The sequence below is a fragment of the Myxine glutinosa genome, chromosome 9, assembly GCF_964187855.1.
Source record: "Myxine glutinosa chromosome 9, kmMyxGlut1.1, whole genome shotgun sequence".
NCBI classification, from domain to species: domain Eukaryota; kingdom Metazoa; phylum Chordata; class Myxini; order Myxiniformes; family Myxinidae; genus Myxine; species Myxine glutinosa.
In genome coordinates this window covers 113,759,690-113,772,261 of record NC_136269.1, presented here as the reverse complement: position 1 = coordinate 113,772,261, position 12,572 = coordinate 113,759,690, and the positions used below count along the sequence as shown (strand labels likewise).

At 42.2% G+C, this 12,572-nt stretch overlaps 2 protein-coding genes across 2 annotated transcripts in view; one reads left to right on the top strand and one right to left on the bottom strand.

Annotated features, from left to right (window-relative positions):
* LOC137413846 (SRA stem-loop-interacting RNA-binding protein, mitochondrial) overlaps positions 1 to 5,905 on the top strand; it is a 45,466-nt gene extending 39,561 nt beyond the window's left edge. The window contains exon 4 of the mRNA XM_068099274.2: positions 5,475 to 5,905. Coding sequence (XP_067955375.1) covers positions 5,475 to 5,537 — 63 coding nt within the window. The 3' untranslated portion in view covers positions 5,538 to 5,905. The remainder of the gene's footprint in view (positions 1 to 5,474) is intronic.
* The window catches only part of LOC144893659 (uncharacterized), a 1,045,304-nt gene that overhangs the window by 51,026 nt on the left and 981,706 nt on the right, over positions 1 to 12,572 (bottom strand). The gene's annotated exons all lie outside the window — the stretch shown is intronic.

Here is a 12,572-nt window from a genome sequence, read left to right as displayed (position 1 = left end):
GTAGTTTGTTTGTAGTAATATTCCCACGGATGGTTTATAAGATCTATCTATGTAAGGTACTTCTTTCTCATTCCTGTTGCTCCAATTATCACTCGTTTAATTTTCGCACTCTTCAGCTTCCACAATGTTTTCACTTCTTTTTTTCAGATCTTGTTATTTGGTCATTTGCTTGATTTATTCGTTTAGGCCAATATCACTGGGTACTGAAAGCTCAATGAGAAAACTTCATCCCATCTCAGTTGCCAGTTCTGTTGATGATCCTGAGACTGTGCCTGAGGAGGAGGAGGGGGACTATTTGCACCAGTACAATTACAGAATCAGTCGGGGTCACACTTGATTTTTTTTTTTAATGTCTGGAACAGAGAGTATGTATGTATGTATGTATGTATGTATGTATGTATGTATGTATGTATGTATGTCCCTTCCGCCGGAATTTTTTGAGTTTATTACCTTTAAAATGTGTTTTCTCTGTAACTGTTGGTCCGATTGATATGAAATTTTCACCATCTGTATAATCTGTATTTCATCATCGCCTCCTACTGTATAATTTTTTAAATGATAATTATGACGTCAAAGGTCGCATGGTATGGGCGCCATCTTGGAAAAACCGAAAAACTTTGCACATTAATATCTACGAAACCGCTCCATAGAAAAAAGTGAAAGGTGCCTATTTGTAAAGTACTCACCATGGAGAATAGCATGTGTTAATGATGATGTCATAGGTGCCTTCATTATGACATCATACATCGACAAGTAGACACTTGATCCGATAAGTATGAAATTTCTTGAGCGTAATCTAGGGATAAATTGGTCAAGAAAAAAAAAAATCGTTATGCCGCCATCGGTCGCATGGTTCGGCAGCCATATTTTTCCGGCGTAAGCTGTAGGGCAATGTCACCTGAAACAGCGTTTGTCTGTCCATCCGGTGAATGTATGTCCCTCATAAACACCCACCAATCAGAGCTAAAGATCTTATCATATGACAGGCACAGCAAATCCTCCACCCAGCTACGCCATTGTTAGACTATCGGTCTTGTTTTTGTGGTCAGCCGGACCACAAAACATATTTTTTGTGGCCTGCCAGCATTTTTAGTGGCCCGAACATCTATTATGTGGTGGTGAATCAAAGTTCGTAAAAATCAGTATCCACGTTTAAATTAATATTTCTCACGACACCTACAGTGCCTTCATAAATCATTCACACCCCTTGACTTTTTCACATTTTGTTAAGTTATTGCTTGAATTTAAAATTGATTAAATTGAGACTTTTTTGTCATTGATCTACATCTACAAGCTGAAACGTCTAATTTACATAAGTATTCAGCCCCCCTAAGTCGATACTTCAGAGAAGCACCTTTGGCAGCAATTAGATTTGAGTCTTCTTGGGTATGTCTGTATCAGCTTTTTACATCTGGATTTGGGGAGTTTCTCCCATTCTTCCTTGCAGATTTGCTCAATCTCTGTCACGTTGGATGGGGAGCATCGGTGAACAACTATATTCAAGTATTTCCACAGATTTTCAATGGGATTCAAGTCTGGGCTTTGGCTGGGCCACTCATGGACTTTCATGTTCTTGTTCTGAAGCCATTCCAGTGTTGCTTTGGCTGTATGCTTGGGGTCATTGTCCTGTTGTAACATAAATCTTCGTGGCATTCTGAGGTCTTTGGCACTTTGCTGCAGGTTCTCCTCTAGGATTTGCCTGTATTTGGCCTCATTCATTGCTCCCGCTATCCTTGCAAGCCTCCCATTCCCTGTCGCTGAAAAGCATCCCCATAGCAGTGATGCTGCCACCACCATGCTTCACAGTGAGGATGGTGTTAGATGGGTGATGAGCTGTGCTCGGTTTCTGCCAGATGTAGCACTTTGCATTCAGGCCAAAGAGTTACATTTTTGTCTCGTCACACCACAGTATCTTTTGCCTGAGTCTACGGTATCTCTGAGTATTTGAAGTGCCCCTTTGCAAACTCCAGGCGTGCTGTCATGTGCCTTTTTCTTAGGAATAGCTTCTGTCTGGCCACTCTTCCATAAAGTCTAGATTTGTGAAGTGCTGCAGAGACTGTTGTCCTTCTGGCAGGTTCTCCCATCTCAGCCAATGAACTCTGTAGTTCTGGCAGAGTGGGCATTGGGTTCTTGGTCACTTTCCTGACCAAGGTCCTTCTTGCCCGGTTCCTCTTTGAAGAATACGAAGAAGAAATGGAACACAAACTTGTCTCCCAATCACAGATGTTGATCAACATCAAAGATGTTGATAATTCTGTTTTATGGAAATGTCCTTAATTTGTCTTTGTCTGTATTAAAGTTTTGTAGTACAAAGCATCTTTTTACTTTTGTTATTGTTAATATTATTATTTATATTATTATTTTGCAATACAGTACTGTAATGTTAATATTATTATTATGCTATTATCATTGTTTTTGTTATTACTTTTGCCATTTGAAGTGGCCTTAGAAAAATGCCACGATAATGGTGAAGGACGCTCAAGCTGTTACATATTATACACCTTCTCAAGGTGGAAAATTCAATGCAATATGGAAATTCCTCCGCATTTTTTGCTGTCGAGTCTAAAGCAACATAGGCTAAGCAAGTGTGGAAATAACACCAAGGGAGTCCTCTTACTCATGATACAATTGAGAGGTCTGAAGCATCATACATAATACCAACCAACATTCCAACATTCATAATACCTATGGGAGACCCACCACCACCAGAAGTGACACTACATGGTACATGCTTATGAAGATAATTTGTGTCACTCCACTTTCGGTACTCCAAGCAAGTGAGGAGAGCACATGAAGTCACCCAAACCTTTGCCGTATGATCCATACTCCCCTTGACAAGTTTAGTTGATTGACATTGCATAATAAGTAATGACCGAATACATTGATGAAGAAGATATATCGAATAATTTGACACAAGTGGCCACACGGGCCACCCAGGACCAGGTTTTGGTGGTCCGGCAGAGTTTTTGGTGGCATTTGTCACCCGCGCTACCGCTTATTTCGAACAATGATCAGAACTCCGACTCAGATCCCATTCAGAACAGCTTTTGTCAAGATGGTGAAGCGCACATACAAAAGGTGCTGCCTCGGCTCGCAAACATTCTGCCCTCGGTGACAAACACCATAATAAAACAGAACACTCAGTCACTCAACCCCCCCTCCCCCACCCCACCATCGCGGTTGATGCACATTTCATTCCCCCATGTGCCCATCATAAACAAAGGAAATAGATGAGCACAGGACGGGATGAGTGCTGGCCATCGGGATGATATGCACCTTTCAGGCCGAGCCGAGCAGTACACATAATGCTATAACGACATCCCAGTGAAAAAGTGTGACAGCCAGAGGGGCGAGACCCCTCTCGACAGATGGAGAGATCTAGCGACTTTAATAGACAGTATACATGAAGTCCAATGTGGGGCCACAGCTCCTCCTCACCACTCTGCAAAAGTGCAACTAATGTTTGAAAATACCCTCCCCTGCTCCCCTCCTTCCCCTTCCCCTCCTCCTCCCCTCCCGAGGGTTTTGTTTTCCCCGAGTCTTGATATACTTTAGCGACTACCTTAAATGAAAACAAGGGTGTGAGGAGGGGAAGGAGTTAAAACAAGGGTGTGAGGCCATCGGGAAGAAAAACTACATTTTCACCAAAGGAAATTATCCACAAAGTCATAAAACGCGATTTCTACAAAAGCGATGTATGCAGAGATTCGGAGTTATTAAGTTCAGACATTCGATGATATGAATGAGAAAAATGACAAAATAAATGTTGAGCACTTAATCGTGCAGAAACTGTTTCAAGGCAGGGCGTTTTGAGCAGGCCGAAAAAGCTGAAGACCCCTGCGGAGGATACTGGACTTACCAAGCGTAAAGGCTGTTTTGTTTTAATTAAATAAGGTGGTTAATGATCATCAAAAGGGGTGTTTAAATACACCCAAACACCCAGTTTTCATTCAGGCGCTCTCCTGCGGTTTGGTAAGTGTGCATGCAAAGTTTGTGGCTGCTAGGTTTCATTGTTTTGGAGTTATGGAGGAGACTAACATTGTGAAAGTGGACATTGTGTTACAAAGAAGTGATTGTTTTTATATACGTTTTCATTAATCCTTTATAAATTGTAAAAAAATGACATAAGGGTCATCGATGAAACCAGAAATTGTTGGTGAAAGTGCTTTAGAAAGTGATAATTGGTGAGAAATGACTCAGGGGTCATGTCAGAAACTGGTAACTAAAAGGTGTAGTGGTGTATTATTAAATTAATTTTGGTGGTGGGGTCAAAACCAACCAACAACATTATTGAATTATTTGGTTATCTAGTGGTGTAATGTTTTGTTTTGTTTTTATAGAGATGCCAGAAACATCATTATCATACTAATAGTGTAGTATGATAATGGTGGTTCTTTTTTAAGGAAACTTTTCCATTGAAGGAAACATTTTGCTGTTTGTATTTTCTCATTAAGAGGTTGATTGCATTTTAGCTCACCTGGAACGAAGTTCAGGGGAGCTCATGCGATGGCACGTTGTCAGTCCGTCAGTCCGTAAACAAATGAAACTTCTTCTCCGAAACCGCTGATGGGATTGTGACCAAATTTGGCACAAATTATATTTGTTGTGTTGTGACTAAAGTTTGTTCACTGCATTAAAAAGATCGGGGTCTAAGGGGATCTACCGGGGGTCAAGGTGCACCAGGTTTGACCTCCAAAATATGAATTAGCTTTTTTCTCTGAAACTACACACAATATTTCGATGAAACTTGACCACAACCTTCATCACCCGTGATGTACCAAAGTTTGTTCACGGCACAAAGAAATTCGAAGTTTAAAGCGGTCTATGGTGGGTCAAAGTGGGTCCAGGTTTGCCCCCCCCCCCCCCCCCCCCCCAAAAAGGTATTTGCTTTTTTTTCTCAGAATATACACACACAATTCTGATGAAACTTGACCACAACCTTAATCACCTGTATTGTACCAAAGTTTGTTCACACCATTAAAAAAAATTGGGCCATGAGGGGTCTACTGGGGGGTTGCCCCCCAAAATAGGTATTTGGTCTTTTCTCTGAAACTACATTTCAATGAAACTTCACCACAACCTTCATCACCTGTAATGTACCAATGCTTGTTCAAGGCATTAGAAAAATCGGGGTCTGAAGAGGTATACAGGATGGGGGGGGGGGGGGGGGGTGGGGAGGGGGGGGGGGGTCTTATGATTACATTAATATGATTCTACATGCTGCCCTATCTCCTAGAAACCATTCAAATTGGTTTAAAATACCTTTAGTCAGTGTAGTGTACTGTTTATTCTACCAGGTGAATGCCAGGGGTATTGCCTGTTTTATTTTAACATCTTTTTGAACGTCATCCATCAAAACAACTGAGATTTATTTGCCAGTTGGATTTAATTGTATAATACTGTGATATTAAGCATTTTTATGAGTCACCTGAATGAAAATCTTTTTTTTCTTGTATTATCCTTTCCCATTTTAGATCTTTGCAGAAACAGAAATTGCAATGCCACGTAAAGGGTATGCCGAAAGAGAAAGAAAATGAAAACTCACGATTCAAGCTGGGGCCGCCTGTAATATATTGGACAATGTTTTTGAAGGGATAAACATTTAACTCAATTTCTGGATTACATCTGTGCCCAATTTTATAATTTGTCATCTTTTAATGTTCTCTAAAATTGTGGTTTAATTAACAGTTTGAAATTGGGTGCTCACAGTATTTGCTGATTGGAATGCCTGCCTCCTGGTCATGCCAATGTTCTCATTTGAAATAGGCTACAGGAGAAAATATTTTTGTTTTTCGTTGAGAAAAAAACTGTATAATGGAGGAGTGCTGAGACTGTGGCAACAATGTTTTTGTTTTTGCTGTTAAATTGCTGAAGTTGGCTTTGAATAAAGCATCCTTTTTCTGCTTATAGTTTATTTTAGAATTTCTGAATTGCGTTTTGGTGAATGCAAATGTAGTAATAGATCTTGATCCTACTCAGTACTAACCTCTTGATCATTTTAATGAATGTTGGATCCAAACTGTAAAACTTCCAATTCCCCAAGTTTGACATTTGAACACTCCACGCTTGAGGTGTTGATCACCTCCATACCATAGCCACTAACCCCCACTTGTTTTGATACACTTTGCATTTAAGGTCAGGTCAGATCTGTGACATGCTACAGATACCATGTAAACCTGTACTCGTTGTTCCATAATAGGGTGGTCGGCCACTAAACTGATTACCCCACCATGTTGGATATGGACATGGGAAGGTGCATGGATATGGACACACAGCAGGATTAAAAACAAAACCTGTCAAAGGGCAGAAGAACTCGTGGTGAGCCAACAGCCATCCATATCTGGCATGCCCAACTTTGTTCGCGGACATCCTCCTGCAGTTGCATTAGGCATGTATAGCAGATTAGTGGCAGGATTTGCACTCTAGCCATTGTAACACACTTCATTCCACAACATATACTAACACTAATCGAACCCAGAAGAACCGGCTCCATGGGAGTACCTAATGTGCAGACCGGATGACAGGACTGGGGCAAAGCCTTTGGGACTCTCATTCTTTGATTATAGGGTGAAACCACGGAGAACCCCAGATAAGTCGGGTGGTGGTGGTGTTGTGTTGGGGGGTGGTGCTGATGTGTCGTCCGGTGGTCTGCCCATGTTAACCTGAGGTGGTCCCTTCAGGTGGGTGCATGGAACGTCCTAACTCTGAGAGGATGATCATCTCTCTGCTGTCATCTGAGCTCCAGCATCTGTACATCAGTATTGCAGCACTTTTTGAGGTTCGGAAACAGGACAATGGTGAGGTCACGGTGGTAGGCTACACCTACTACTGGTCTGGTCGCTCTGATGGATACCACTCACAGGGAGGTGCTGTAGCTGTGTCCAAAAAGCTGACTCTTCTGGTAATTGAAGCAACATTGTTCTACGAGTGTATTATGAGACTGAAGATTTGTCACTCTCTGGGTGTCATTTCCCTGGTCTCTCTATATGCTCTGACTGTAGCGAGTGATCTCTCTGAGAAGGAGACATTCTATGCCACCCTCAAATCTATGGTTGATCGGTGCCCCAGGCGAGATACTTTTCTTGTATTCGAGGATTTCAATGCATCGACTGGTATTGATAACATGGCTATGAGACATGTGTGATGGTTCTAATGGGTCTAAGACCAGGAACAAGAATAGCACCATGTTCCTTATCTTTGTGAGATGTTGTAGATTTAGGATATAGCCGGTTATGGTTTCAGCACCAACATCTGCATAGCTGGACATAGTACTCCAATGCTGATGGTGTGACAGAGGAGATTGATCATGCTCTCTTTGATGGTTGCTGGAGGTTGCTCCAGAACTGCATGGTCTACTGGAATGCGCAGTTCCTCAATACTGTTACGTTTATGGGGGTAGGTGAGAGGATATTGTTGGGAAGGTAGGACTGTATAATTATAGCGTAGACTGTGGACACGTAGGAGAAATCTTGATGTACTTAACTAGGGAAACTGTAGCTTAAGATTGTTGATGTGTCTTCACATGAGGTGTGAAGCAGTGCTAATTAGTTAGGGATTAAGGCTAATTTTCCCCAGTACGTGATTTTTCCCTCTGTAACTTTCCCTTTACGTTTTGCTGACTAGGCCGGCCATGACAACCTCCTTTAAACAACATTTATAACCGCTGACAGGACCCAATCAGAGCCGAACGGACTAAGCCCCGCTTCTAAAGGACCATAGGAAACAGGCCACGCCCCTGAGGGACATGATTAGCCCGGAGGTTGGGGGGTGAGGCGAACTGGGAGGCTAACAACCCAGTTGTAGAATCAAACTCAAACCTCTTCCAGAATATAAGGCTTTATTGAACTAGATCTGGAGTAATCCTGCAATGTAAAGAAAGAACATCATTAGCTCAAATAAAGATAACGACCAATACGTGTCTCAACTTAAACTTGCGCAAGCAGCGGAGCACATACCTGATACAGGGCAGCAACAGCGCCACAAGAGTTACATGATACTGTCCAACTACATCCCCCGAAGCGGCCCCATCGTTTATATCACCCCTTCAATGTCATCCCTTCATGTTTGCTCAGCTCTCCACACCGAGCGAGACATGACATCCTCTCGAGACATTACATCATTTCATTACAGACCCGATCTGCTCTTGAGGATGAAGAAGAGTGCGTCTCTCTCTCTGCTGGTTTTGGCATGAAGGAGGAAGGGCGCAATCATTTTGCATTGGTGCGCTTATGAAGGAGCGTGGAGCTCTTGCTGCGTCGGCAGCCTCTTGACAGAGGTGGGCAACATTTGGGCTCACCAAGGAGCTGGGGTCCACGTTGCACTTGACGGTGGGGGCGAAAGAGGGCTGTCTTGACTGCTTGCCTCACACCTGAGCGTCTTTGACGCGCGGTGCTGGCGCCATTTTGGGGCGTTCCAACACGGGACACATCAGACTGGACCATCGCCATCACCTTTGCAAAATAACTCAGGATGGGCTAAGTGCACGGAAAGGCCATTTATTTCATTTTATTTTCCCCTTTTTGTCCGTTTCTGTGTCTGAGTGGAGGATCCTCAAAGTAGGAGTTTCAATTCGTTTTTACCGTAACTTTATTTCGTATTTGATTTGTTCTTATTAAATCATTATTGTTGAATTTACTGTTGTGTTTGTGGTTTTGGAATAATCCCGTGTGTTCCGTTCAGGTTAATGCTCTGCATTCCTTCATCCCATGAGCGACAAAAATCCCGCCATTTTTCGGGCCTCGGGAGTAAAACTGTTTTGGCTATCCTTCATCCAGTGGTCTTAATCGCTGGTGATGTGACAACACTGATTACGGGCTTGTTATAGAAACTTTGAAGCTGCAACTCAAATCCAACAGAATGGTAACATTCCAGCCGAGGCTGGATGTTGTCAAGCTGAAGGATTCATGGGATCCTGAAGAGTTGTGGAGTGCCTTCAAGACTACCATCCTTAATGTTGCCGGTGGGTGTTTTGTGACCCACCGTCAGGCGAAGAAAAACTTTGTTTCCCAAGTGACACTGGATACCAATGGCCAGTGTTGCAGGGCCATGCTTGATGGAAGAGCTGAGCTGTTCAGGGTGCTGAGATGTAAAACTGTACATTCACAGAGGGCAGACAAGGAAGTTTATATGCGAGGAATCTGTGAAAAGGGAGAGCATCACCTGTGTGTGACCAAGTGATTCACATCATGCTTACAGTGGAATCAGTGCATCGTGTTCCTCCAAGCCTGTCTCTCAGTGTACTGCAGTTAGAGCAGAGGGTGGTGAGCTCTTGTCAGAGGAGTCTGAAGTGAAGACACACTTTTAGCCGGTTACTTTGAGTGGCTTTACCAGGCTGACCCACCAGCTGTCGAGTTGGATGTCAGGAGTGTTACTTTCCCTATTGCTGACCCTCCAATGAATAGTGAACCACTTTCCTTTGTGGAAACAGGCTGCAGTAAACCAGTTGAAAAGGGAAAAGCTCCAGGGATCTGTGACATCCATGCTGAACTTTCCAAGGCTGGTGGAAATGCTGCATTTGTGTTTTTGCATGCTGTTCTTTGCTCTGTTTGGAACAAAAGCATCACCCAAATGAATGGAAGAGGGGCCTTGTTATCCATCTCTGGAAAGGGAAAGGTAGTCGCCAGGACTGCAACAACTAAATCCAAGGGTATTTGTAAGATGCTTTGTTGTCTAGCTCCTATGCTGTTGTATTTAGGTTGATTTTTATGTTGTCCGTTTTAGTTGGTCTACCTTGCACGAATGTCCACTTGGCACACTTATCTTGGCCAAAGTCCATTTGGATGTCGTCAGAGAACCGTTTCACTAAATTCATCCAAGAGTGTGGGACACTGTCAAAAGCATTTTCATAGTCTGTTCATGCTGTGGACAATTTGGTTCTTCTCGTATTGCAATTTTCTAGTATGGCCTTGTTTAGTAATAAATAGGTGGTCTATTGTTCTGCAACATCCTCTTTTGCATCCCTTCTGTTCTGCCTCTAGGCCTCCTTGTGTTAGGTGGTGGTACATTGTTTCTGTGATGATTCCTGTTAAAAGTTTGTATGTTGTTGATAGACAGGATATTGGCCGGTATGTGTGGGGTAGTTGGGTCTCTTCAGATTTTGGGACGAGGAAGGTGTTACCTTCTATGAGCCATTCATCCATTTCCTGATCACCTTGGATGAGTTCTTGATTACTTGAGTAGTGAATGCGGAGAGCATCCAATTGCTTTAACCAGAAGTTTGGGACCCCATCTGGGCCAGGGCTTTTGAAGTTTGCAGTCTTTGCAAGTTTTTATCTTTTAGGCATCTATTATTGCTGGGAGCATTTCCTTGAGATTTTGCTTCTTCTCTTCCAGGTTTCAGATCCATTCCACCTCCTTATTGTGTTATTTTCGATCTTCATAAATTCCTTTCCAAAATCATTCCAGTTCTTCTTTTTCAGGGGGATGACATTCTGTTTCCATTTCCCTATTTCACAGTAGAATATTTTTGGGTTGTTTTCAAACATCTGGCCTTGTTTTCTCCTCGTGTTATCCTTGCCTTAGTTTTGCTTATTTCCCTTACTATCATTTTGATTTTCATTTTGTTTTCAGCAACCATTATGTCGAGATCTTTGGCTTCAATTTTATATTCATATTTTATTTTCTGGATTCTCCTATTTAGTTTTGGGGTTACATTTCCTCTTTTTAATTAATGTAATTGTCCTGTCTCCTTTCTGAGCATCTCCCTCCATCTCTCGAGTCGTTGCTTCCATGGTGGTGTTTGGTTTTTATTTGTGGAACCTGTTCTGTTCTTGGGGTGTTTTGCTGTTACTTTTTCCTGAATGAATAGTGCTGCTGCAAAATTCACTATGTTTATTTCTCTCCGTGGGGCTGATTTTGGTATTTTTTTTTTAAAGATTTGTTTTGCTGATTAATGCTTTTATTCGTTTATTATTATGTTGTCAAATTAGTAATGGTCTTTCTTCAATTGGTATTAATCGCACCTCCTCTATCTTATGAGCCAGCTCCTCTTCCAAATTGCGTTGTTCCTCATCATCCTCACCATCCTCTTCTGCCTCCTCTCCTCTGTACCTCTTCGTCCTTCTGTCCATTATCATTTGTATCTATTTGTGATGTAGCCATGAATCGGTCTCCTTCATCACCCATCCCCCTTTCTTCAGATACAGAGCACCTTCTGCATGGAAGGACGTTTCCGCCCACCCCTCAGCATTCCAGCTTTCATTGCGGTCCTGCTTGGATATTTTCTTCAAGACAGGCAGCAGCATCGTATTGTTATGTTTGTGGTGGTTGGGATACCTTAGAACCAGGTATAATGTATAGATTAGTGTGCTCCAATTGTCATGAAGAAGAAGAAGAACCACCCAATGTAATAAGTAGGGACTTTGTATTAGACCAGACTGTCGTGTAAGGTGTATCTTCGTTCCCATCATGAGGGGTGGGGTCATGTTAATTAGTTTAGGGATTATGGGTAATTTATCCCCTGTATGTCGTTACTTCTGTACTTTATTCCTATGTCCCTTTTCGCACCACACCATAGACGAGTCAAAATTGTCCATAAAACGACCGGAAACCATGCATGAAGCACGAGTGCTGATGATCCCGATGTGGTGAATCGAACAGAACGAAAGATCCGTGAGGCCATGCCCCGATGAGCTGTGATTGGTCGGCAATTGAGACAGGTCTCATTGCAAAGAACTCTCCATGTGGAATAACATATGTGAATGATGACGTCATAATTCGAAAAGTAAAAAAAGCTTTTTACGATCACAGGTACAGTGGTCTCTGATGCAGTAGAGTGACACACTATCCCATGGAAGTTACACTCACAAACTGCTTACAAAGTACCAGGCTATGCTTCTGCAATTTAATAAACCATTCATGCCAGACCATGGCATTCTTTTGCTCCTTCAGCTGACAGTTTCATTCAGTTTCGTTCAGTTTCAGTAACACACACACACACACACACACACACACACAGCAACACATGCAGTCACGCACCCCATAACACACACACACACATACACACACACACAGTAACACACACACAGTAACACATACAAACATATTAACACACACACAGTAACACATACAAACATAGCAACACACACACAGTAACACATACAAACATAGTAACACCTGGATAGGATTCGGGTTTCAGCCGCCACTACTCTATAGACGGGTCAATATACTGCCTGACCCCAAAAAAATTGCAAATTTTTGTTTTATGCTTATTTCTAGTAGTTTATGAAGTGGAAGACAACATATTAAAAGTTGGACAATTTTGACGCATGGGAAAGTCCCTCAGTGACGTCAGAAAACAAGATGGCTGCCGGCAGATAAAACGTAAAAAAATTGACTGATAATCATCAGACCACTAACAATTTAAAGTTAATTTTGCACCAATATTTGTATTATGATCGTTGCTGGTAGTTTATGCAGTGCTAATCCTGAGACCATTCGCAATTTAAAGTAAATATTTGCACAAATATATGTTCTTTGATTGTTTCTGCCAGTCTATGACATGGAAAGCAACATATAAAAAATTGGACAATTTTGACACATGTGGAAGTACCATATGCCTTCTAGTCTTAGAT